Raw genomic sequence first — 25,117 nt, 5'->3', positions numbered from 1 at the left:
GGCTGCTTAGCAATAGGTGGGAACAGCTGTCACCATCTCATCTGTGAATTCTCTGGTTTCGCACCGATTAACAGAAGCCAGATTGGAACATTTTTATGGTCCAAATTTATTACTCTTACCATTTCCCATTTTTGTTGAATATGAAGTCTTGCATAAATCCCACTTTAGGGCCAAAGTGGATGCAGTCATTCATATAATCATTCATATAATCAAAGCCCAAGCTGGTTACTCCAGTTAAGAGAGCATACTTTTAAGAAATCCTTTGGGGGTGCCTGGGTGGCTGAGTCAGTTAAGCATCCTCAATGCTCTTGCTTTTTCAGGTCATGATCTCAGGGTGGTGGAATGGAACCCCTCACTCCCACCCATCCCCATGGGGTTCTGTGCTCAGCGGGGAGTTTGCTTCCCTCCTTTGCCCACCCCCCCTGCCCCTCGCCCTGCTCCCATGCTCACTTTTTAAATCTTAAAAAAGAAATGTATTGTTGATTGTGAATATAAAGGTAAGGACAATGTTGTTTATCTTCCCCATAATCTTTATAGTTATTGACTTCCCTATCAATACTGTAATCTATCCAAATAATTCAAGTGAAAACATTTGGGAACCCAAATCATCCATTTCACCTTTTTTCTTCACATCCTGGCATGAGTTAGGCTTCTCTTTAAGGTGCCTTCGAAAAATTAATAGAAACTTGTAGAAATATAAAATCTGATTCTCCTACATAATTTAAAAACAGGTATTAAGTCTGACTAGATTTGTGAATGTATCTACTTCCAACCTGAGAAGCTGAATTCTTAAGTAGAAAGAGGACAAAATTCACATATCAAAGCTGAAATAACAATTAAAACTATTAGCTGTATTTTTAGGTTCTAATTAGAAACAATTTAAATATCAATCATATGACATGAAATCTATTTAGCTGAGTCACAACTAACATTTGAAATAAGCATCGTAAGGCTTAACTATTCTGCATTCAGGGATCTGCTGTGGGGAAAGGATCCAAAATACAGGTAGAAAACTCCCCACACAGGGTGCTTGGGTGGCTCAGTCGGAAGCATCTGTCTTTGGCTCAGATCATGATATCAGGTTACTGGGATGGGTCCCTGAGACCCTGAGACTGGGTCCCTGCTCAGCAGGGAGTCTGCTTCTCCCTCTTCCTTTGCCCTTCCCCCTTGCTGTACACTCTCTATTGCTCTTGTTCTCAAATAAATAAATAAAATCTTAAAAAAAAAAAAAAAACTTTCCACACAGTATAATTTTTCTGCAGCAGTATTTTAAAAAGAAAAAAAAAGACAATTTAAGTGTTACATTAATGAAAATGATAAAATACAGTGCTTCATAGAAAAAACTACATTAGTTTAATAGTTACAAAAATTCCTATCATTAGTATTAATAACCAGATTATAATTTCAGATGAAAAAGGCCATATGGACAATGGAGCACAGAGTGTGATCTCAACTGATAAAAATATGCATAGGAAAAAAAATACATAAAAATCTACCAAATGTTAAAGTTTATTTTTTTCTGAGGAGTAATATTAGGGTGAAGTTTTCACTCCTTCTATATTTTTTTCCAGTTTTGTACAATGAATATAAACAGTCATAAACAGCTTTTAAAAATTATGGTTAAAATATTTTAAAATATATTAACATTTGTTGATATTGATTATGATATTAAATACATTTTCTGCCAAAGTTTATCTCTACTAGATAGATGCTGACTGCCAGCTTTATTTTTTTTTAATTTTTTTTTCAGTGTTCCAAAATTCATTGTTTATGCACTACACCCAGTGCTCCATGCAATACGTGCCCTTCTTAATACCCACCACCATCCTCACCCAACCCCCCACCCCCACCCCTCCAAAACCCTCAGTTTATTTCTCAGAGTCCACAGTCTCTCATGGTTCATCTCCCCATCAGATTTCCCCCAACTCACTTCTCCTCTCCAGTTTTAAGAGGAAAGAGGTCATTTGCAGCCAGGTGAATGGTTAAGTTTGGACATTTTGACTAATTAAATTTTGAAAAGTTTTAGTAAGTTCTGCAATTCAATCTTTAAAAACCTAATCCATCATTTTCTGTAAAGAAATAGCATGATTATTTCAGGGAACACACAGATTGCTTGATAAAATTTAACCCTTTGATTCAGGTAGAACCATCCTATGGCATCTTGCTCATCAAATTGGTAGCTGTCTTCCACGCAGATCTCTTTGTTAACTGTTCTTAATTAATAGGGTGAAATAAAGATAGTGTGAAATAAGATCTAAGTGAGCAAAACAATTGCTCTGACTCCGATTACATTAAAAATTTCTGCTGATGAATTTTTCATTAGTATCAAACAGGAAGTTTTATTTTTTAATTATATTTTTAATAAAAAACACTTACTATGGTATTTATGTGCAAGACACTGTTATTAGTACTTTACAAATCTTAACTTATTTAATCCCCTCTATAACCTTATAAAGTGGGTAGTATCAATTTATTTTACATCTATGACCCTTAGACATAAAGATTCATAATTTAGCCAAGGTCATCTAGATGATAGATGTAGTATAGCCAAGAATTGAACTAGGCAGTCTGGTTTCAAGATTAAAATTCATAACCTTGTACATGGAATATGTAACTCTCTTAAGTAGGAACCGGTTCATAGACCTCTTGATGAGTTCTCAACTTCTCAACAGTCTTTATTGGGTATAGGCTTATACTTTGTCAAATATCAAAGAGGCAGATGTGTGCACACAGCAGAATTTTATAATGAATCTGGTATTGTTTGGTAAATACCAAGATTTGGAAATACAGCCTCATCAAAGAATTCTCTTTTTTTGTTGTTGTTAAATTATTTGAAAATTTATTAATCTACTTTGAAATATCAAGATAGTGTGTATGACTCTCAAGATTTCCAAAACTTCATTTAGGAACGATTTTTTGTATTTTTTAAAAATTACATATTAAAGAACACAGTTGATTCACATGAAAAATCAATCAACACAATTACTTAATAGTTACAATGACTGACCTAAAAAGAAACTGAAGACAATTTAAAATTTAAACATTGAAATAAAAAATAAAATTGAATCTGAAAAATCTTTAAATTTTAAAGTTATATAGATCCTTACAGTTTTTCTAGTTTAGCAGGATTTATAATGAAGTGATATTTTCTATCCTATCTCCAAGAAATAACAAGTAGCTTCTATTTGAATATTTATGGAGAAGGTAAATTTGCAAGGTTTTAGGCATTATATGTCTTAATGTACTAGATCTCATGATTTAAAAAGTAAGTTTTTTGGGGAGCCTGGGTAGCTCAGTCAGTTAAGCGTCTACCTTCAGCTCAGGTCATGATCCTAGAATCCTGGGATTGAGTTCTGCATTGGGCTTCCTGCTCATCAGGGAGCCTGTTTCTCCCTCTCTCTCTGACCCTCCCCCTGCTCCTTTCTCTCTCTCTCTCTCTCTCTCACTCTTTCTCTCAAATAAATAAATAAAATCTTAAAAAATAAGAGACTGTCTTAGTAACAGAGGCTATAAAGCTGAGTAAAGCATTCTTTTTTGTCTAGCTTTCATTAATGGCAAAAAGTTAATGTGTAAAAAATCAAAGATATAAAAGTATAAGAACTGTCAGTGGTATATAGCAGAAAGATTTGGCAACAACTGTGTCTGATAATATCAGTTACTGACTTTTTCAGGGAAGTTTAAAAATTGACTTTGAAAACAGGTTAAACTTTCAAGGACTAAATGAGTAATGGCTACGCATTCTGGAAATTCAATAAATAAAATTAAAAGTGCAGAAATTTCCTAAGTAATTAGTTGACTATCAGTTAGTTATTTTGCAGTGAAGTCTTTATAAATCTGTAAGTAAGGGAGAAAAGGATTACAGATGAGTAGAATTTTCTTTAAAATATATGATGGCCTATGAACTTGCTGGAAAAACACAACCAATAACTATTTTAAGAGAGTACTCTGCATTGAACCATATTTTTGACAGAGGACATGGGTATATATCGCTGTGCCTAATGAGTAAATTGAGATGAAATAAAAGAATCATACTGGAAATGGCAAAGGAAAAACAATTACTAATTAATATCATCAAACAGCATAAACAAATAATCCAGGCCAGAATAATCATTTAAGGATTATCCATGGTGACAATGCAGTTTTACCTTCCAACCATTTCTTTCCTGGGTCCTGGGGATACAAAGGCTTTCAGCTGTGGAGGCATGAAGGGAAGATAAGTGACTATGATCATTAGCAGGAGAATAAATCTTCTGGGGTTTTGTGAAGGATTGGTCACAGGTCAGCAGAATGTGCTGGAAGCCCTTTGGAACTCAGTTCTGAGGATGCCAGGAAGACCCTGAAGAAGGAGATTACACACACACACACACACACACACACACACACACACACACACACAATATGAAGGAACTACAATGGCAGTAAGTCCAAAGTATACAAGGAAGAAAGTAGCTAGCTACTTTTTCTGAAACTAGGAGTATAGGAGGCATACAAATATGTAATTGGTGTTGAAACAAAATAAAATTTAAAGCTTGGGTGCCTTTTAATTCTGTTTCTTACCTAATTGCTCTGGCTAGGAATCCCAATACTATGTTGCATAAGAGTGGTGAAAGTAGGCACATTTGTCTTGTTCCTGATGTTAGAAGATCTTTCAGCTTTCACCACTGAATATGATGTTACTATAAGCTTGTCATATATGGCCTTTATTACATTGAGATATGTTCTTTGTGAACTAAATCTATTGACAATTTTAATCCTGAAAAGATGTTGAATTTTGTCAAATGCTTTTTCTGCATCTGTTGAGATGAGCATAAGATGATTTTTTATCTTTCACTGTATTAGTATAATATTTATTGATTTGATGTGTTGAACTATCCTTGCATGTCAGGGATAAATCTCACTTGATCATGGGGTATGTGATCCTTTTAATATACTGTTGTTTTGTTAGTATTTTGTTGAAAAATATTGCCTCTGTATTCACCAGGGATATTAGCATATAGTTTGCTTTTCTTGTAGTATCCTTATCTGGCTTTGGTATCAGGGTAATTCTGGCTTTGTAATATGAGTTTGAGTGTGTTCCCTCCTCTTCAATTTTTTGGAAGAGTTTGAAGGTTGGTATTCATTTTTAAGTGTTTGGTAGAATTCACCAGTGAAAATCACCTGATCCTGGGCTTTTCTTTCTTGGGAGGTTTTTGGTTACTACTATTCAGATTTTCTATTTCTTCTGATTTGGTCTTATTAGGGTGTATGTTTCTAGTAATTTATCCTTTTAGGTTATCCAATTTGTTGGTATGTAATGTTCATAGTAGTCTCTCTCTCTCTCTCTTTTTTTTTTTAAAGATTTTATTTATTTGAGAGAGAGAGAGAGCGAGCATGAGAGGGGAGAAGGTCAGAGGGAGAAGTGGACTCTGCTGAGCAGGGAGCCCCATGTGGGACTCGATCCCAGGACTCCAGGATCATGACCTGAGCCGAAGGCAGTCACTTAACCAACTGAGCCACCCAGGTGCCTCATAGTAGTCTCTTAAAATCCTTTTTATTTCTGCAGTATCAGTTGTAACACCTCCTCTTTTTAATATCATTTCAGTCTTTCCTTATTCAGTGTAGCTAAAATTGTTGATTTTGTTTATCTTTTCAAAAAAAAAAAAACCCCACCTCTTAATTTCATTGACCTTTTCTATTTTTTTTTTTAATCTTTGTTATTTCCTTCCTTCTGCTAACTTTGGGCTTAGTTCCTTTTTTTCTAGTTTCTAGAAGTGTAAAGTTAGGTTGTTGATTTGAGATCTCTCTTTTTTTTAATATAGGCATCTATTACTATAAACTTCACTCTTAGATGAGCTTTTGCTGCATCTGTAAGTTTTGATATGTAGTGCTTCCATTTTCATTTGATTCAAGATATTTATGATTTACTTTTTATTTCTTCTTTGTCCCATTGGTTGCTCGGGAGTGTGTTGTTTAAATTATACATATTTATGAATTTTCCAGTTTTCTTTATGTTCTCTATTTCTGGTTTCATACTGTTGTGGTTGGAGAAGACACTTGGTATGATTTGAATCTTTTTAAATTTGCTAAGATGTGTTTTGTGACCTAATATGATCTATCCTGGGGAATGCTGGATGGAGTCTTCTATATTTGTGTTGTAGGTCCCTTTGATCTAAAGTATAGTTCAAGTCCAAAGTTTCCTTATTGATTTTCTGTCTAGATGATCCATCCATTCTTAAAGTGGGATACTGAAGTCCCCTACTATTATTGTATTATTGGCTATTTCTCCCTTCAAATCTGTTGGCATTTGCTTAATATATTTAGGTGTTCCAATGTTGTGTGCATATATGTTTATAGTTGTTAAGTCCTCTTGATGAATTGACCCCTTTATCATTATACAGTGACTCTTTTATCTCTTGGCAGAGTCACCTGAAGTTTATCTTGTCTGATAGAAATATAACTGCCTCTGTTCTGTTTTGGTTTCTATTTATATGGAATATCTTTTTCCATCACTTTGAGTCTGTGTGTTTTTAAAGCTGAAATGAGTCTCTTATAGGCAGAATATAGTTGGTCTTTTCTTTGTTGTTACAATTTTTTTAGTCATGCTGTGCCTTTTGATTAGAGAAACCAACCCATTTACACTTAAAGTAATTATTGATAAGTAAGGACTTACTAATGTCATCTTATTAGTTGTTTTCTGGCTGTTTTCCAGTTCCCTTGTTTCTTTTTTCTTCTCTTCCTATCATTCTTTGTGATTCGATGTGCCGTTTCCTGACAGCACATGGGAGAAGAATGAGGCACAAACAAGTCAGCTGCAAAAGAAAGGGGGGGGGAGGTGACAGTAGAAAAGACTGTCCCCCGAACAACCCTTCAGTCTCATATTTATTGGAAAGTAGGTAACAACCAGCAAAGAAGCCGAAGTAGGTTACACATTGACCATGAGTCTTGTAGATAAGTAAGAAGACAGGCAAAATATGTCAGATCACATAGTATATGACCTGCAGTTGAGCAAGCCCAAACAAAAGGGATTGTCTGACTAACTGCAGGTGCTCTCTGAGGAAGGGGAGATATCGGAAAAATGAAGCATGCGGCATTCCACCATGAGCGAACCAAGTGTTCCCAGCTGCTTGGCTTCAAGGACGTATATCATCCTCTCCCCTAGAGGCCTGTAGCTAGTACATGTTTTTCTTAAGGCTATCTTTAAGCATGCTTGGTAACTAGTATAATTTATTATGGGTTATATTTTAAGAAATACGTTGTTCTGAAGGACGGTTACAATGATGATTTTATGTAGTAGTATGTTTTGACTACCTTCTCTTTATCTTTTGAGTATCTACTGTATATTTTTGCTTTGTGGTTATTATGAGGCTTACGTAACATTTTAATATCATAACATAGATATAAGAGCCTATTTTAAGCTAATAATAACTTTGATTACTTACAAAAATTCTACCTTTTTACTCCCCCTTCATATTTTACATTTTTTGTCACAATTTGCATCTTTTTATATTGTATATCCATTAACAAATTATTATAGTCAGTTATTTTTAATACTTTTGTTTTTGACTTTTATACTAGAGTTAGGTGATTAACACACCATCATATTCAGGATTAGAGTATTCTAAATTTTGACATTATTCTTACTTTAACAGTGTGTTTCATATTGCAGCTTTAAAGACTCCTTTTGGCATTTCTTATAAGACTGGTCTAAGGGTCATAAACTCCCTTTTTTTTTTTGCTTGTTTCAGAATATCTTTCTCTCTCCTTCATTTCTGAAGGACCATTTTGCTATGTAAGCTATTCTATTTTGGCAGCTTTTTTTTTTTTTTTTTCTTTCAGAACTTTGAATATATCATCTCAATCTTTCCTGACCTGAAAGGTTTCTGCTGAGAAATCCACTGAAAGCCTTATGGGCATTCCCTTGTATGTGAGGAATTTTTTTTTTTCTCATGCTGCTTTTAAATTTTTCTTTGTCTAAAGTTTAAATACTAGGAAGAAAATCAAAACAAAATACATATTACTTAAATCAGCAGTGGTGATGATTGGTGTTTGAAATTACTAGCCTGTGCAGTTAGCCAAGTAAAATAAATTAGAGACATAAAATTCTTCAAGGAAGAGGGAAAAGTATTTTTCCAGATTATATCATTGTAAATCTACAAAACCAAAGGACTCAAGTTAAAAACGACTAGAAACAGTAAGATAATTCAATATTGTGACTTGTTAAAAATTAAAATACAGGGGTGCCTGGGTGGCTTAGTCATTAAGCATCTGCATTTGGCTCAAGTCATGATCCCAGGGTCCTGGGATCAAGCCTCACATCAGACCCTCTGCTCAGCAGGAAGCCTGCTGCTCTCCCTTTCACTTTGTCTCTCTCTGTCAAATTAATAAATAAAATCTTTAAAAAAATTAAAATACAAAAAGTAATATATTTATGTATATAAATAATAATCAGTTGGAACATATAATGATAGTATAATAAAAAATCCCATTTTCAACAGCAACAAAAAGGTTTTAATGCTAGGGAGAAAATTCTTACAAAATATATTAAACATGTATTTTCTTTAAATTAAATTTAGGGAGGAACATAACTAAAAATGCTGCCAATCTAGGACTTCTCAAATACTTGAATGACTTGAATATGTTAAATGACATACCTTGATCATGTTCAAAAACATCTGTGCTGTACTTTAATATAGATACTATAAGCATATAAATTTTTATAGATTATTCTATACACTTAATATAATCACCCAATTCCAAAAGGATGTTTATTGGGGGTATGGAATCAACTATATGTTCATTATTAACTGTATTATGTGAAAATTCATGCTACAAAATAACATCTGACAATTTCATAGAAATAATTTATATATGCATAGAAAGATGTTGAATAATAATGATTTTTTTCCTTAGTAAAATAACTTACAAAAGAAATGATGGGCCTCACTTATAAAATGTAGCTGGAGGAAAGTGAAGATATTGATGCCAGAACTGATAATGACTGTAAGATTACCATAAACAATAATTTTTTATGAATTAAGTCATTGCTTTCCAACTACCAGATAAAGAAAGAACAGAACATCTGATTTCAAGATATATCTTTGAACCTTCATTGATTTCTAATTTAAGTTATGTAATTTTTTTGATCATACTAACAATATCAAGCCTGAAATTAAATTTTTTTTTCTCTTCTGATTTGGCATCATTCACTCTGTAGGTTATTAGAATCTCTTAGATGTGGGAGAATCAGAGGAAGATATGTGATTGTCAGCATTCCAGGTAAGAAACATATCCTCACTTTGTGTGAAATGCAAGTCTTTGGCCCATCCCCAGTTTTGTCTATATCAAAAGCTATATGAACCCGTGGGTGTTACGTACATTTTCCTAATAGGGCATTTTATTAATTTATTCAGTTATTCCATTACATCATGAAATGTAAGAGGGAGGACAATGTTCTTCATATTAAATAAAATGGAAATTGAAATGTTTAATGATGCTGTTACCCTGACCTCATAATCTTCCTAAGAGTATTTTTTTTTATTTAGAAATGATCCTACCTATTTCCAATTTCTATTTCACATATATGAAGAAGCAATATAGGATGGATAGTGATTACATTAACTGCTGGACATTTTTTTTTCTTTTGTATCTGACTTGTTTCACTTAGCAGAATTTTTTTTTTATTTATTTCTCTTCAGCGTAACAGAATTCATTGTTTATGCACCACACCCAGTGCTCCATGCAATACGTGCCCTCCATAATACCCACCACCTGGCTCCCCCAACCTCTCACCCCCGGCCCTTCAAAACCCTCAGATTGTTTTTCAGAGTCCATAGTCTCTCATGATTCATCTCCCCTTCCAATTTCCCTCAACTCCCTTCTCCTTTCCATCTCCCCATGTCCTCCATATTATTTGTTATGCTCCACAAATAAGTGAAACCATATGATAATTGACTCTCTTTGCTTGACTTATTTCACTCAGCATAATCTCTTCCAGTCCTGTCCATGTTGATACAGAAGTTGGGTATTCATCCTTTCTGATGGAGGCATAATACTCCATAGTGTATATGGACCACATCTTCCTTATCCATTCGTCCGTTGAAGGGCATCTTGGTTCTTTCCACAGTTTGGCGACCGTGGCCATTGCTGCTATAAACATTGGGGTACAGATGGTCCTTCTTTTCACTACATCTGTATCTTTGGGGTAAATACCCAGTAGTGCAATGCAGGGTCATAGGGAAGCTCTATTTTTAATTTCTTAAGGAATCTCCACACTGTTCTCCAAAGTGGCTGTACCAACTTGCATTCCCACCAACAGTGTAAGAGGTTCTAAGAGTATTTTTGCATTTCTCTTCACTGTCCATTTCCTCAGCTATCTCATTCATTCAGTATTTTTTCTTTTTTTGTATTTTCCACCTGTCTTTCTTTTTTTTTTTTTAGACTTTTATTTAGATTTTTATTGAGAGAGAAAGAGTGTGCCTACACACACATGCACTTGAGCAGATGGAAGAGCAGGGGGAAGGGGAGAGGGAGAATCTCAAGCGGACTCCGGCACTGAGCCCATCACAGGGCCTAATCCCATGATTCTGAGATCCCGTGACCCTGAGATTATGACCTAAGCTGAAATCAAGTGTCACACTCAACCAACTGAGCCACCCAGGGGACCCTCTTCCATTTGTCTTTTTGTGTCTATAAAAGATTACATCAACCTAGGACTTCTCAAATTTGAGTGAAGGGAAAAATTCTTCACAGATTCCCTGCATTAGTTTGTTTTTTATGTTCTTGTTACTCAAATAAATGCTAACAACGAGATATATTTACTTTCTGTGCTCACACTTCTTACTTAAAAACTATAAAACTGAACAGAATTGATAAATTAATTACCAAAAGAACTATAAATTATATTTTTACAAAATTTAGGGGGACTGATAATGTTGTTTTGCTAAAACTAAATCACAAATAGCAAAAAGATATGTTGCTTATTGTCCACTTGTCTATTTGGCTTTACTTAGAACATTTTTTTCAGTCATTTTTATTTTCCTTTTTTAGCTATGAACTTTTTTTTAAAAGACTGATCCATTATTTTGGAAGGTCAATTCATTTTCTAGTACACATCAAAATGATTTAAGATACCACTGAATAAAAATAATTTGTTGTAACTTGAATATTGATACATGCAAAGGTAGCATCCATCTAGTATATCTGCTTGCTATATAAATATTCTGTCATGGGTGCCTGGGTGGCTCAGTGGGTTAAGCCTCTGCCTTCGGCTCAGGTCATGATCTCAGGGTCCTGGGATGGAGCCCCACATTGGGCTCTCTGCACAGCGGGGAGCCTGCTTCCATCTTTCTCTGTGCCTGCCTCTCTGCCTACTTGTGATCTCTGTCTGTCGAATAAAGAAAAATCTTAAAAAAAATATTCTGTCGAGTTTTGGATATGGTATTGTTCCTTCTGGGAAAAAAAGTTTTTTGACATAAGTAGAAAAGGAATTAAGGGTAGAAAGGGGAAATAAGGTAAACAGAAAATTACCTAAATGTAAATATTAAAAGATCAGAAAAAGTTTAACTGGTAGTCATTGCTACTTTGAGAAGAGTGGTGATATTAAGGAAGGGGTGAAAGTTATTTTTACTTTTTCATCCATAGATGCTGCTCTAAACAGTTTTGAATTTATACATTGACTTTTAATTTAAAATTACTAAAATAAAGAACTTAAAATTAACTCATTTTAGTCCTTCTGCATAGAAGACCACACTTCATTGTGCTAACAAGATCTAAACCTCTCCTTTAGTAATTGACTCTTCTACCAGCTCTAGATGTAAGCGAGGTATGTCAACTCTATTCAGCCATAAAATTTACCTTTTCACATGTCTTAAATTTGAACAATGTGAGGAATATAGATATTCCTATTTGTGTCCATAAGGCAGGTGGCTTCATATAAAATTGATAGGAGAATCTAGATTGCTATGCTAGTCACACGGTGAGCTCTTTTTCTTTGTTTTTGCAGGGCATATGATACATGTTAGCAATCTCGACAATATCACTTTCACACTGTTGGAATGAAAGATATGCAGGAACCATAGAGGCAATGAAAGAGGCAATAATATTTTCAATTTACAACATAGTGAGTTGGAACTTAAAATTTCCTATGTCAAGTGGGACTGAAATGTAGGGACATCATAAGATTTTTTTTTCCTGTTTGATTTAATACCATATACTCATATTACTTTATTGACTTTTTAGAAAAGATCCATTTGGAGAAACATAGCAATTCATAATTTGAGTGAGTAATGTAATTACCCAGAAGTGTAGAACATTTCCCTTTTATTGTTATTTGGTTTTTGGTTTATTTTTGGCTTATATATCCAGACATGGAACTTAAGAAGCTGGCAATTTGGAAACCCTAACAGTACAAACAAAACAAGTGCCAAAAAAAGTGCTCTCTGTAGCTGGAGGCCAGGAAAGGGCAGCCTAGCAAGACAGAACATTTTTAGACGGTAAGCGCTCTATTCCAGCCAAAATATCATAGAAAAACTATAACCTCACCTCACTCCTGCCACCAAAAAAACCCAAAAAATCGAGTACGGAATCTAGATTTCCACCTTTGTCAGGCTATCAGGAGGCATGAGTGAACACCTAGACTTCTACCACCACTGAGGAGTAATACGGCTGTGTTTCTCCCTTTCCCTGCCAGAGTGATGTTTAAGGAAGCCAGATAAAACAGAAGTCTCAATAAAATCCAGTGTCTCATAATACCCAAATGTTCAAATTTCAGGAGAAAAATCACACCATACCAAGAACCAGAATGATCTCAAACTGAATGAAAAAGATAATCAATAGATGCCAACACTGAAAGGATAGAGATGTTAGAATCATCTGTCCAGTATTTTAAAGCAGCCACCATAATACTTCATGTAAAATTATGAACACACTTGAAACAAATTTAAAAATAAAACTTTATCAAAGAAACAGAAGGTATAAAAAAGAACTGCACAGATGACTTTTTGAGGACAGTGAAATTATTCTGTATGCTACTATATTGGTGGATACCTGTCACTGTACATTTGTCCAAACCTATAGAATGTATAACATCAAGAGTGAACCCTAACTTAAACAATAGATTTTGAGTAATAATAATGTGTAAGTTAGGTTCATCACTTGTAACAAATGTACCACTTTGGTGTGATGTTGATAATGGAGAAGACTGCATGTGGTGAGGTGGAGGGGCTATGGACAGATGGGAAGTTGTATTTTCTGCTCAATTTTTCTGTGAACCTAAAATTGCTCTTAAAAAATAAGGCCTGCTGAAAGAACCAAATGTAAAATCCAGAACTAAAAATACATTAACTTAAATAAAATATTCAGTGGGTAGGCAGAAAAGCAAAACGTAGAGGACGAAGGAAAGGATCAATGATCTTGAAGACAGATCAATAGAAACACCCAGTCTGAATAACAGAAAGACAATAGACAAGAAAAACAAACAGAACCTCAGGAACTTGTAGGAATATAGCAAAAATCCAACATTCTTGTCATTAGAATCCCAAAAGGAAAAGAAAAAGGAGAACTGAAAAAGTATTCAAAGAAATAATGTCTGAAACTTCTCAAATTTGGCAAAAGACATAAACCAAAATTTAATAAGCTGAGTGAACTTTAAAGAGGTTAACCAAAAAAGAATTCTATCCAGGCACATTGAAGTCAAACTCCTGAACACTGAAAGACAAAAATTCTTTAAAACAGTGAGAGAGAAATGACACCCTGTATTCAGGAGAAAATTCCAAAGACAGCACAATTTCACATCAGGAATTATGAAAGCCAGAAGAAAGTGGCACAACTTTCAAGTGCTGAAAAAAAAGAACGGACAACCCAGAATTCTAGCGAAAATACACTTAGGAATGAAGGAGAACTCAAGACATTCTCAAATTAAGGAACAGTAGTAGAATTTGTCACCAGCAGACCCATTCTAAAATAATGACTCCAGAAGTTCTTTAAACTTAAAACAATTGAAGGAATCATGAAATATCACATGGGAAGAGAGAATATGGTAAGCAAAAATATGAATAATTACAATAGAGTTTTTTCTTTTAGGTTTCCTAAACTATGTTTGATGGTTGAAACAAAAATTATAACACTATGTAATTTGGTTCCAAATATATATGTAAAGTAAATATTTAAGACAATTATATTATGAATGGGGGAGGCTAAAAGAATTGTAAGTGGGAGTGAGTTTTTGTTACTCACTTGAACTTGTCAAACAGTTACATTAGTAAACTATGGTAAGTTATTTGTAGGTAATACCTAGAGCAACCTGAAAAAAAGTTATACATAGAGATAAAAACTATAGAAAAACCAAAATAGAATTCCACAAAACTTTCAAGAAACCCACAGGAAGACAAGAAAAATAAAACACAAAAAATGAAAGCAGAATAAGTAAAAAACAAACACAAAAAATGGCAGACATGAGCCCCAACATACCAGTAATTACATCAAAAGTAAATGGTCCAAATAAACAAATTAAAAGTAATCTGGGCAGAGTAGACCTGAAAATAGGTCTGTGATATCTAAAAGAAACTCATTTTAAGTGTAAAGGTGTAGTTAGGTTGAAAGTAAAAGGATGCAAACATTTCTATCACACAAACACTAATTAAAAGAAACCATAAAGGATTATATTAATATCAGATAAAGTAAACTTCAGAGCCAAAAAAAACAAAAAACAAAAAACCCTGCCAGTGCCAGAGGAATGTAGTATAATGATAAAAGTGCTAATCCACCAAGAAGACATATTAATGCTAAATGTGTTTGCACCACATAATAAGCTGAAAAATATGTACAGCAAAAAAAAAAATGGAAAGGAAATGGAAAACAATCATAACTAGAAACTTCAACATCCGTCCTTCAATAATTGTTAGAACAACTAGACAGAAAATTAGCAAAGATATGCAAGTCAATAGCACCATCAAACAACAAGATCTTATCAACATTTATAGAACATACCACCCAACAACAACAACAACAAACACATTATTTTCAAGTGTTCATGGGCCATTAGACAAACTTCAAAATACTTTTTAAAATTTAAATCATACAGAGTATTTTTTCTGACCGTTACGGAATCAAACTAAAAATCAATAGCAGAAAGAAAACAAGAAAATCTCCAAACACTTGAAAACTAAACAATACACTTCTACATGGTTCTATCTCAAAATGGAAACCTCAAGGAAATTAAAAAAATGCATTGAATTGTTAAAAAATGAAAATATATCAATTTATGGGATATAGTAAAGCATTACTAAAAGGAAACTTATAAGATTAAATGAATACATTAGAAAAGAGGGGAAGTCTCCAGTGAAAAAGCTTTCACATGGAAAAAGAAGAGCAAAGTAAATTCAAAGCAGGTGGATGAAAAAAAAAAACAAGAATAAGAGCAATAAATGAATGAAATTAAAAACAACAGAATAGTACAGAAATCAAGGTAACAAAAATTATTGAAAAGATCAATAAAATTGATAAAACTCTAGCAAGACTCATAAAGAAAAGAAGAGAAAAGACAAATTACTAGTATCAAGAATGAAATAGGGGATAGCACTCCAGATTCTGCACACACACTACAAGAGTAGTAAGTTTTATTTTTCTAATAAAAGGGGTTTGAGGGGTGCCTGGGTGGCTTAGTCGTTAAGTGGCCATTTTGACTCAGGGTCCTGGGATCAAGCCCTGTGCTGAGTGAGTTCCCTGCTCAGCGGGGAGCCTGCTTCTCCCTCTCTGCCTGCTGCTTCCACTACTTGTGCTCTCTTTGTCAAATAAATACATAAAATCTTTAAAAAGAAAAAAAAAGTAAAAGAGGGGTTTAAAAACATGATAAACTGCCAAAACTTATTTAGTAAATTAGGAGAAAAAAGCTAAACCTTAGAGAAATTAAAAATTACAGCTCCTAAAGTTAAACTCTTAATGTACAGATTAAGCATGTCTTTGGCATAGCTGAAAAAAGATTTGGAGAGCTATAAGATGAATTTGAATAAATTACCCAGAATGCAATACAGATATGGAAAAATAAAACAATATGAGAGTGGTATTAAGAACTATAGAAACTAAAATAAGAAGGTATACCTCTAATAGAACTTTTAAAACAAGGAAGAATAGAGAGAATGAGAATATTTGAAGAGCTACTAGTTAGGACAATCCAGGAATGATCAAAGAAACCAATGCTCATAATCAGAATTATCAGTGAATCCCAAATAGAGAAATAAAAAGGAATAGCCTGGAACTTTGTGGTAGAACTGTAGAACCCGAAAGACAAAAAGACGGTTTTTAAAAACCTTTAGAAAGAAAATTTAAAAAAGAATCATGAGTGGGATGCTTGGGTGACTCAGTTGGTTGGACATCCAACTCTTGGTTTAGGCTCAGATCATGATCTCAGGGTGGTGGGATTTGGGAATGAGCCCCACAAGGGGCTCAACATAAAGTCTGCTGGAGATTCTTTCCCTTTCCCTCTCCCCCTACCACTGCTTCTCCCTCTGCTTTTGCTCTCTCTCTCTCAAATAAATAAATAAAGTCTAAAAAAAAAAGAAGAATCATGATTCGACAGATGAATTCTTGACAAGATTAATGGAAGTCAGACAGGTCTTCAGAGTCCTGTCACCCTAAAATTGTATAGCTTGTGAAAATTTCTTTAAACTTCTAAAAAGACTCTTAATATAACTTTTTTAAAAAGATTTTATTCATTTATTTGAGAGAGGGCAAGAGAGAGAACATGAGCAGAGAGGAGGCAGAGGATGAGGGAGAAGCAGAGTCCCCACTGAGCCGGAAGCCCAATGTGAAGCTGGATCCCAAGGACCCTGGTTGCTTAACTGACTGAGCCACCCAGGCACTCCAAGAAATAAATTTCTGTTGCTTATAAAAAAGAAAAAATGAATCCAGCTGTCTTCTATTAAAAGATTTGCAAAAATATAAAACAATGCCATAATTCCCATCAACTTTTTTTGGTTTTAGAAAATACAGTTTTTTCCATAAAAATATATTGATGCTAAAATGTAATGGGTTGATCGCCTGGGTGACTCAGTTGGTTGGGCCACTGCCTTCAGCTACCATCATGATCCCAGAGTTCCGGGATCGAGTCCCACATCGGGCTCCAAGCATCACAGGGAGCCTGCTTCTCCCTCTGACCTTCTCGCCTCTCATGCTCTCTCTCTCACTCACTCTCTCTCTCAAATAAATAAATAAAATCTTTAAAAAAAAAAAGAATGGGGGGGCGCCTGGGTGGCTCAGTGGGTTAAGCCACTGCCTTCGGCTCGGGTCATGATCTCAGAGTCCTGGGATCGAGCCCCGCATCGGGCTCTCTGCTCGGCAGGGAGCCTGCTTCCTCCTCTCTCTCTGCCTGCCTCTCTCCCTACTTGTGATCTCTCTGTCAAATAAATAAATAAAATCTTAAAAAAAAAAAAAAAAAAAAAAAAAGAATGGGTTTAAAGTTATTATTTATAATTAAATAACAAACTTGTTTATATTTTCTTTTTTTAATTTTATTTTCTAATATAATTAACAAACAGAGTTATATTAGTTTCAGGTATACAATACAGTGATTCAGCAATTCTATGCATTTCTAAGTGTTCATCAAGGTAAGTGTACTCTTAATCCCCTTTTCCTCTTTTCATCCATCCTACCTCCTCCCACCTACCTCCCCTTCGGTAACCACCAGTTTGTTATTTATATTTAAGAGTCTGGGGGTACCTGGGTGGTTCAGTTGGTTAAGTATCTGCCTTTGGCTCAGGTCATGATCTCAGGGTCCCGGGATAGAGCCCTACATCGGGCTCCCTGCCCAGTGGCAAGCCTGCTTCTCCCTCTCCCTCTGCCTGCTACTACCCCTGCATGTGCTCTCTCTGTCTCTCTCTCTCTTTGTGTCAAATAAACAAAATCTTTTAAAAAAAATAGATTCTTATATTTAGGAGTCTGTTTTTTAGTGTGTTTCTTTATTGTTTGTTTTGTTTCTTAAATTCCACATATGTGGTGGCTCAATCAGATAAGTATCTGACTCTTGGTTTCGGCTCAAGTCGTGATCTCAGGGTCGTGAGACAGAACCCCGAGTGAGGCTCCATGCTCAGTGCTGACTGCTTGAGATTCTCTCTCTCCCTTCCCCAAATTCTCTCCAAAATAAATAAATAAATATTTTTTTAAGATTCCATATATGAATGAAATCATATGGCATTTGTCTTTCTCTGACTTATTTCACTTAGCATTTTACTCTCTAGGTCTTCTGCAAATGGCAAAATTTCATTCTTTTTTATGACTGAATAATATTTTATTTTTCCTATATAAAATTGTATTTTATAGATATACCATATATATATTATAATATATAATATATATAAAATATATATTTATGTATCCATTTATCTATTGATGGATACTTTGGCTGCTTCCACAATTTGACTAAATTCTAAATTCTTTCTTTGTTATTTGAGTTGGTGTAATTTCTTGCCCCGCAGTCAGCTCCCAACCTCCAGTCTCCATTAATAGGCTCAGAGGAGAAAGACCCTTGCCTGTGGAGTGTGGCAAAATCCATCCAAATTCTGGCTCTATCACTTAGCATATGTGTAATCTTGGACCCAAAGAGCTTCCTTCCTCCACAAAATAAAGATAATAAATCTCCAAAATATGGTTGGTGTGTCAATTAAATAATGACTATAAACAGGACAGTTGGAGTAGCAAGTGCCCAGTAGGTGCTCAGTGAAAGGAATGTGTTAATTCTTAGCCACTTAAGCTTCCTCCCTCTTATATTTCAGTGACCCTCCCATGATTTTTCAGGTTCTTTTATTCAAGCCCAATAATTTCTATGTTAAATATAGATATGCTATTTGTTGTCTGCCTCACATAGAGAAATCTTTTAAGTGAACACTTAATCGGGAAATGAGGCAAAGCTGGTTTGATGAAGTCCAGCTCTGTCCCCTGACCCCTATTTTCACCCTTTTCTTCTGTTCATCTTTCCGGAGCTTCTATCCTAGGTCCTCAACCCTCTCCATCCTTCACTATGCTTTTCACATGTTCCACTGGGGAATTTCTTGTTCTTCATCTGCATATACCGTTTTAGGAATCCCTCAATTTGAACAGGGAGAATTTGAAACTTGTATCTCAACTGCTGTCATCTCTGACTCCCTTTTTAAAGTTAAACTCAAGTTTCCATCAGCAGCACCACACACATTACATGACAATAAATAACACCAAGAAGACGGACACCAGAAACTTGACTGAATTCCATTTCCTCATAATAAAATCTAAACCTCTTGCCTCATCGTTACTATTCCTGCTAATTTCATGTTTATGTTTCCATCTACCCTTAAAGCTCTCACTCTAAAATTGTCCCAAGAATTCTCATAGTCCCACATTCCCATCGTCAGTGTGGTTGTATTTTCTTTCCAGACAAATCTACAGCTTTGTACTTTGTTTTGTTGACTCAGTTTCTGCTTCTCTGGGAAACACCTCACACACTCTTGCTTATTTCACTGGGATGTTGTGGGTGATGGCTGTAAATGGGCTTGGCTTTTTTCTCATGTCTATTTTACACCCTTACTTATCAGGGTCATTTAATCACTGTCTAGATCTCTGAGAATTTAAAAGCCTATAAAGATGTTTGAGACCGGAGAGAAAAGAATCTTGGCTCTGAAATACAAAAATAAAATAACTGTAAAGTCAAAACTGATATTTTATATTTTATTCCAATAGCAAAACTATAAAACTTCTTTCAAGTTTCAAAAGAAAAATCTTATGTGTGTGATGTGCTTCCATTTAGTACACTTGATATGTTGTGTCTTTGGGCAACTGATTTTTTTTTTTTTTAATTTATTTGACAGAGATCACAAGTAGGCAGAGAGGCAGGCAGAGAGAGAGAGGGAGGAAAGAGGAAGCAGGCTCCTCGCCGAGCAGAGAGCCCAATGTGGGGCTCCATCCCAGGACCCTGAGATCATGACCGGAGCCAAAGGCAGAGGCTTTAACCCACTGAGCCACCCAGGCGCCCCAGGGGCAACTGATTTTTGCAATCTTAAAGCATTAAGAAGAATTTTTCCCCTCTGATCTTCTTACCACTTTGAATCCAGTCCTATTTCATCAGGCATTTGTTGATGAACAAATCCTTCAAATTTTGCCAAATTTTAAACATTTAACAAATTAATTTTTCCTCCTATGTAACATGAAAAGAAATATCTACCACTCTACATTTCAGAACTTGTTTCTTTCTTTCAGATATATCCTGGTTCACTGTAAATATACTTCAGGCAATAAAGAAGTCTATCTACATAAACGTAGTCTATTTCCAAATATTTGCTTTAGGGATAATTTCTAAACCACATCTAGGCGTATCATCATTTCTTGGACACAACTGAAATTTCTTTCCACTATCATATATCTTTTTTCTAATATAGTCAAGCTGGCATGTGCTTAAATATTTCAGTTAAGTTCAGTTAAATACAATTTTAATTGAAGTGAGAAAAGAAATACCTGCTGTGCACAGAAGTGACACAAAGGGAAGATTAATCAGTTCTGCTGTTTAGAGAAGGGCATTTGGAATAACAATAACCAACAGCTGTTGAGGACCTAGTGTGTGATAAGCACTTTATAATACCATTTTCTAATTTATTTAACCTAAACTTCTCCACACTGGAATCTGCAAAGTTCACAGCAACAGTAGTAAGTTAATTTTTACTTATTGTTGCTCCCATGTTTCTGAAAATTGCTGGGCATGCCTTGCATATTGTCCAGTAAGCCTACTTATGCTGCGTATTGCTACAGGCACACAATGCATGAGGGTTCCTGGTGGGTCCTGGCCTTGGCAGGTGCAATTTGCTAATACACAGAAGTCCCCATCTGGGTGCTGCCACAGCTCCAGCAGGCCCTGACACAACCATCTGGGATCCCCAGAGTGCCAGAGCGGTGTGTCCATCTTTGGCCAAGTATGGAATAGCATCCCTCTCCATTATGTGATGGAGTCTATTACAGGGCTGCTAGGAAATGATAACTCGGGCTGAATATTCTGCTAACTGTCACATTGCTCTTTCACTTTTTCATTCCAGGCCTTTTTCTCCCCTGAACTAAAACATGTATTTATGGGCTGGTGCAGAATCAGATTTGAGTAATATGGCCACTGAGCTCTATGGTTCAGTGATGGGCAGTGTCCCTGAGAATGAATTACCCCCAACGTGGCTCTTCAATACCAGGTAAGTGGATATTGTTTGGGCAGATCCCATCAGTCATCTGGCACAGTGATCCATGTCCAGATTCCAACAAGGGACCCCACTAGGCTTATTGGTTAGAAGAGAAATTTAATTTATTTTAGAAATGAGAAAAATAAAGATCAGCAAATTTAGGTTATCTGCCTGAGCTCATAGGTTTAGGAAATAGCCAAAACAAGATTCAAAATCCAGCCCCAAGTTTTGTGGGTTTTGGGGGGTTTTGTTTAAGAATATCAAACTACTTCCTGGAACTCAAAGAAGCTCTTCTTTACCTCAGATATACCATTCTGTTCTTTAAATGCTTTTCCTGCCTTTCCAACCACCTGCTAAGGGAGCATCAATAAATAAAACCATCTCTGTTTCTGAGGAGTTCATACTTCAGGGAACTGATCACTGTCTTCTTTCCTTCTTTCCCAAACTATTATTTTAACCCATATAACAATGAGAAAGTAATCCCTCAGCCACCCCAGGGAGGAAAAACAAGAGTAATACCTGACTTCTCTATAGGAAAATACAGAGTTCCTTTTTCAGGACTGACACATCAGCCCAACTAACCTCTCTTTGGCAGCCTAGGAAATGGACTGTGCCTTTTTTTGTCTGTTGTGTTTGAGGTAAGAGAAGACAAATCAAGCCGTTTCTGGAAGGTAGACAATGTTGTTACAGCTGAGAAACACTACTACTACTGACTCCAACATTTACGTCCCGTTCATAGTATACAAACACAGCCACCTGGAGGGAGGAGCCAACCCAAGAGTCACGAGAAAATTTAACAGATTCCTAACTACTGCTGGCAAGTGTGTAACGATCACCTACGCCAGCCCTACCTGAGCACCAAGGAATACTGTACAACATGGGCTCGGGAAGGTGGGAGAGGAAACATTGCTCAAGGATTAAAAAGAGTTTCTCTTAGGATGGGGAAGGGGGAAGACCTCAGGAAAGGACTCTGATAAGGAAAAGAAATGAACTTGTCAGCCTGACCCATCTCAAGCTCTGGTGCTAACTTGGGAGATGCAGCCCTGGTCTGTGATAGTGATTCAGGGATCACCCTACCTTGTGACCTAGATAAGGTTCCTCTGAATCTCATTCCATTCTAGTAGAAAGTCTAAAAATCGTCCCCAGTGTTGCGTTAAATCCTGAAGTCTTGAGTTATCGTGATCATCTCTGACTTCAGATTCCTGCATTGGCAAATCACCCAGCTGTCCTGTTTCTGTTCTTACCCTGTCAGTCTGGATGCAGATCCAAGCACCTTTCCGTAATTCCCACAAAGTAGACAAGCGGTGGATGGCACAGACTTGACTGAAGTTTTGGGTTTTCAGTTTTAGATTCCCACTAGCATACAGTGATCACAAAGGGAGACATTTGGTCTTGCTACTATAATGTTGAAAACAATAAGAGAACGCTCAGAGAGAGTCAGCTGCATGGATAAAGTGAGGCATCTTGTCTTCAAGGAAAACACAAGCAACTTCTGTTTATGTTATACATCTTTGTTCTTAAAAGTCTTTAGCCTCATCCCACTAGGCCTTTCTCACTGGCCATTTTTTTCTATATCACTTCCAGCTGCGAGCCATTCTTCTTGTTCCTCTTCCCATCTCTCCTCCTTACTCCCTTTTTCCTGGATTGGCGCTGGGAAATTCAAATTTTCTGCATTTTATTATAGAAAGCTATTTGTGGGGCGCCTGGGTGGCTCAGTGGTTTAAAGCCTCTGCCTTCAGCTCAGGTCATAATTTCAGGGTCCTGGGATCGAGCCCCGCATCAGGCTCTCTGCTCAGCAGGGAGCCTGCTTCCTCCTCTCTCTCTGCCTGCCTCTCTGCCTACTTGTGATCTCTGTCTGTCAATAAATAAATAAAATCTTAAAAAAAAAAAAAAGAAAAGAAAGCAATTTGTATTCCCCTCTAATTCCCAAGGCTTAACATATCCAAAACCACTTGAGTACTCAGCAAAACCTCTTAGCCTTTTTGCTACCTAATCCATCTTGGCATTATGTTATCCTATGTGAACAAGACCAGGAAGTGCTTTGCAGGAAAAAAAAAAAAAATCAGTGAAGGCAGGAATCATTTAAAAGTATATATTTACACCTTACATTTTTAATTTTATGTCAAAGCATATTCATGTTCACTTATTCTCCAGTTGGTTAACATTAGGCCAAGGACTTCTCTTGGAGCAGGAGTCCCCCTGATTGGAGCTCTGAATCAGCTTTCTTAAGTAAACCAAACCCCTAGGGTATTTGCTTCAGATTTTTAGTGTTTGCTGTTTGAAGACAGTTGATGAATTCTGTAAGGGCAGATTATTTTTAGTTTTTTTTTTTATGTTATTCCCCAGTGTTTTATAGCAATCTTGCCACAGCAATTTTCTTAGTAAATTGCTTTTAAGATTTCCAACATTTTTCATAGCTATTTGTATCAGATTATATAACATTTAATTGAGGATATAACTTCATAAGTAAACTTGGCAAATTTAGACCCAAATGCAAGGGACCCTTACTAAACAAACAACTTCACTACAGGGAGCAGAATCATTTGTGACTTCTGGCTCCTGGCATCAGTGTGTGTTTCAGTTAATCTCGTGAGTCTATTTGGTCATCAGGTGAGAAATACGTCACTGGGGCGCGTGGGTGGCTCAGTCAGTTAAGTGTCTGCCTTGGGCTCAGCTCATGATCCTAGATCACCAGCCCCACATCGGGCTCTCTGCTCAGCAGGGAGCCTGCTTCTCCCTTTGCCTGCCCCTCTGCCTGCTTGTGCTCTCTCTCTCTCTCTCTGTCAAATCAATAACTAAAACTTAAAAAAAAAAAAAAAGAAAAGAAATATGTCACTGTTGCCATTTCTTCTCAATAAATTCAGATCAGAACTTCTAATGTTCTACTTACTTAAAAAATGGTCATGTTTTAGTTGCCTTAGTTGGTAAAATTCCTTTCGAAAACCTCATTTTTGCCTCTCCGCTGAGCTAACAAGACGGAGGAGGCCTCGGACTGCCGTGGAGTGCGGAGGTGCTGGGCTCCTCCAGCCCCGAAGGTGAGAAGGTGGGCTTAGCAGGAAGCCTGTAAGAGAGACCCAAAGTAGAAACAGAGAGTGCCACGTGCAAGCAGCTTATTCAGTTATCCCTTCCCGTATGGAGTCGTTTCCCTTCTTTTCTCCTGTCTTTGAGAGGTTTTGTTTCCCGATGGAGTGTGTCTTTAACTCTGCCAGCCCCAGTGTTTTATTATTTGCTTCTGACCCTTGAAACGCTCCGAGCAAACCTGCCTCCCTTTAATTATGATCTACGTGCTAGTGGTTTTAGGATCCGGGAAGAGCTGTTATCTTGGTCTTCCCGTTTGGAAATCTTTTCCTGGTTACATGCTGTAATCAGAGTATTCCCAGAACCACATGTACCTGTTTTCATATCTGAATTAAAAGCACCGGGCAGTTATCTACCTCATTTTCTCCACCCTAGACATGGCTTTCATTCATTTCTAGACCAAATGAACCAAAGCAAAAAGTCTGCTCTTTCTCCTACCATGGGAAGCGGCAAGAGCAACAAGTTAGAAAGCCACTGCTGGGTTCCAGCTTGGCCGCCAGATGCACAACATAAAACCGTTGCCTGTAGCAGAGGTTAATCCGCGCTGGGATGGCCATGTGCCTCTTTGCAGCCTGGTGTTCCAGTCTTCCTGACATCCACTAAGCCTCCAAGGAACACCCATTCCTGACCTGACCTTCTGACCTCTGCCAGTCACCCACCACCACCTGCCCCACCCATAAAATAATCCTAGCACCTTCAATCTAAATCAAAGCTAAGTTCGGTGAAGTCAGAGACTTCAGAAGACACCATGACTAAAGCTGCCCTATTCCACATCAACCATCCCACCAACATGGGCCTTTCGTGTCCCAACTTCTCCAGCATGCTTCATCCCCATACTAATATGCCGTGGTCAACAAATGCCTCAATATCTTGATCTCCTTATG

The 25,117-nt window shown here is 36.4% G+C and overlaps 1 protein-coding gene across 1 annotated transcript in view; it reads left to right on the top strand.

The window, feature by feature from the left end:
* The first annotated feature begins 20,206 nt into the window (after positions 1-20,206).
* The window catches only part of LOC111142267 (guanylate cyclase 2C), a 79,728-nt gene continuing 74,817 nt past the window's right edge, over positions 20,207-25,117 (top strand). Inside the window, exon 1 of the mRNA XM_022495319.1 lies at positions 20,207-21,167. Within this exon, the coding sequence (XP_022351027.1) occupies positions 21,134-21,167 (34 nt within the window). The 5' untranslated portion in view covers positions 20,207-21,133. The remainder of the gene's footprint in view (positions 21,168-25,117) is intronic.

This window comes from Enhydra lutris, unplaced genomic scaffold (genome assembly GCF_002288905.1).
Source record: "Enhydra lutris kenyoni isolate GAN:26980312 unplaced genomic scaffold, ASM228890v2 scaffoldscaffold7, whole genome shotgun sequence".
In the NCBI taxonomy this organism is placed as follows: Eukaryota; Metazoa; Chordata; class Mammalia; order Carnivora; family Mustelidae; genus Enhydra; species Enhydra lutris.
This window is presented reverse-complemented; position numbering and strand designations above follow the sequence as displayed.